Below are 2,330 nucleotides of genomic sequence, written 5' to 3'. Positions count from 1 at the left end.
CGTATCCTAATTGAACTGTTTTCGAAATGGATGCATGGGCAGAATGGTATGGTGCGTTGTCTACCAATAGCAGCACTCCATTTGTGAGCTTTCCTTGCCTTTTCACCTTCAATTTTTGACGTAACCGAGCTACGAGCTCACAATAATAGTCACTTGTGATTGTGTGACCCTGTGGCAGGTAGTCCGTCAGGATGACTCCCTCATAGTCCCAGAAAACGGACAGCATCACCTTAGTGGCTGACCTTTGCACTCTTGCCTTTATGGGGGGCGGTGAGGAGCTGTGTTTCCACTGCTTACTCATCTCCTATGTTTCTGGGTCATAAAGGTAGATCGAGCTTTCGTCCATTGTAACCAGTTTGCTTAAAAAAATCCTCTTCATCCAGCTCAAAGCGGCCTAACATCTCTAGGGCTGCTTCCTCTCTAGTCCTCTTCTGGAAAGGGGTGAGCAATCGTGGCACCCACCGTGCCGACACATTATGAAGGTGCAGCTGGTGATGGATGATATTCCAGATGAACCCATAACTAACACCGATTACAGCCATCACACTTTCAATGGTGATCCTCCTGTCTTCCATTATCATCTTCTCCACTTTCTCCATCAATGTGGCATCATTTCTGAAGGACGGTCTCCCTGTCCTAGGGGCATCGGAAATTACGGTTTGGAACTGCTGTTTCCACTTGAAAACCATCTCATATGATGGGATTTCCTCCCCGTACACTGCTTTAATCTCATCGTGAATTTGCTTCGCTGCTTTCCCCTGGAGATGCAGGAATTTGATGACGCTCCGTGCCTCAATTTTGTCAATCATGACACCTTCCTTTATTCACCTGTTAAAAAAGGATAGCAATAAACATCCAAAACAGACAAAAATTTGTGTGCTTTACCTAGAAGGACCATTGTACAATACATATATCCGAGGGGATTTCTAGTTTGTTTCCTTCCAGGAGATTGCACGAACCTTTTGATAGCCCCTCGTGTATATATATATATATATCGTATTATTATAATTATGTAAGAGCAATAATCATAACAAGTTGACGGTTAAAACTGAGAATTATGCAAGGGTAATAAAAGTTTAAAAAATATTATTTCACTTCAATTCCTATGTTCTCCTGGGTGTGTTCAATATCAAGCTGTTACACTAACTATAAAGATAAAGGCGGTAATATTTAATCATATCCAATAACTTAATATGTTCTTGTTTATTTTTCATTGGATTTTGACGCAGTAGTGAATTTACATTGTTTCATGTAAAATGATATTTTTACATCATGTTTCCATCCTATGATTAAACGAACAATACATATTAACTATTTTTTGCACAAATATTTGAACATGATTTTCATGTAGTAGTATAATTTGATTAGAATATGATTTCCGTAATTTTGGATATGCCAATATAATCCACGCATGATTAGTTACTTAATTCGAAGCACCAAAGTCCTATAAACTCGTAAAAAGGAAGTACACAAACAATTATTTTCATCTAGCACGAGGCCTCGGGCGAGTGCCCGAATTACCACCCCCTAGGGCCGACTCCGTTAATGACCTACGGTTGATGACGTTTAATTTAAACATACAGTGTCTTCTTAGGCCTGGTACGAAAGATGGTGTTGCCCACGTACGTCAATGGCATAGACAATTTTAGTTCCAAACTCCCTTCACCGTGTTCATCAACGCAGAGATGGAGATGCGAGTAATTACAGTGTCAACCACAGCCAACCCAGTATCTCAACACTTGTCGGGGAAGAGAAATCACCTTCTCTCGAAACCCTCGGTTTCCCGAGATCTCTCGCTCTCACCTTGTCCCCGCGCCGGTCGCCTCGTCCCGATCGACCTGCCACCTGGCGAGATGCATAAATCTTCCCCGCGTGAGGCTTTGAGAGACGACCACGGCGCGACCAGTGTCCAAATACGACTCCTCCAAACACGTCCCCCGACTCCTATGTCCCAGCGGGTAGCCCGTCGCCTCTTTTCACGGCCCTCGTGAATGCGGGACTGCAGAAATACGTCAAAGAACTGGTAACGCGCACGCATACACGGGTCCTTCGAGTAACTGTCAAAGCAGCCGCATTCAATGCAGAAAGGATACGTGTAAATGCAGTCATGAAGAATGACGTCACTGTGAATAGATGCTGCATTCACTCCAGGCTTCTGTACCACATAGCTTGGCCGTAATAAAAATTTCAAGGTGAGCGTTCAACTAGTTTTCTATTGGCACAGAGAGGTCCTTATTATTATAACAAAAATCTGGTCAAGGTTGCAGGAGAAGGAATAGTGTCCAGACGAGACCACTGTTTAAAAATTGATGCCAGAACGAGAGGAGATC

At 43.1% G+C, this 2,330-nt stretch overlaps 1 protein-coding gene across 1 annotated transcript; it reads right to left on the bottom strand.

The window, feature by feature from the left end:
- Positions 1-317: 317 nt before the first annotated feature.
- On the bottom strand, positions 318-809 carry LOC146001335 (protein GVQW3-like). Its single transcript, XM_083138649.1, has one exon. It carries the CDS (start codon positions 807-809, stop codon positions 318-320), a length of 492 nt encoding a protein of 163 aa, XP_082994775.1.
- Between the last annotated feature and the right edge of the window lie 1,521 nt (positions 810-2,330).

Source organism: Lepisma saccharinum, chromosome 17, assembly GCF_977018435.1.
Source record: "Lepisma saccharinum chromosome 17, izLepSacc3.1, whole genome shotgun sequence".
Taxonomy (NCBI): Eukaryota; Metazoa; Arthropoda; class Insecta; order Zygentoma; family Lepismatidae; genus Lepisma; species Lepisma saccharinum.
The sequence above is the reverse complement of the archived record's forward strand: the minus strand, read 5'-3'. Positions and strand labels throughout refer to the sequence as shown.

What these genes read in the sequence shown, in the direction of transcription:
- LOC146001335 (XM_083138649.1), bottom strand. Translation starts at nt 809, where the DNA reads ATGATTGACAAAATTGAGGCACGGAGCGTCATCAAATTCCTGCATCTC.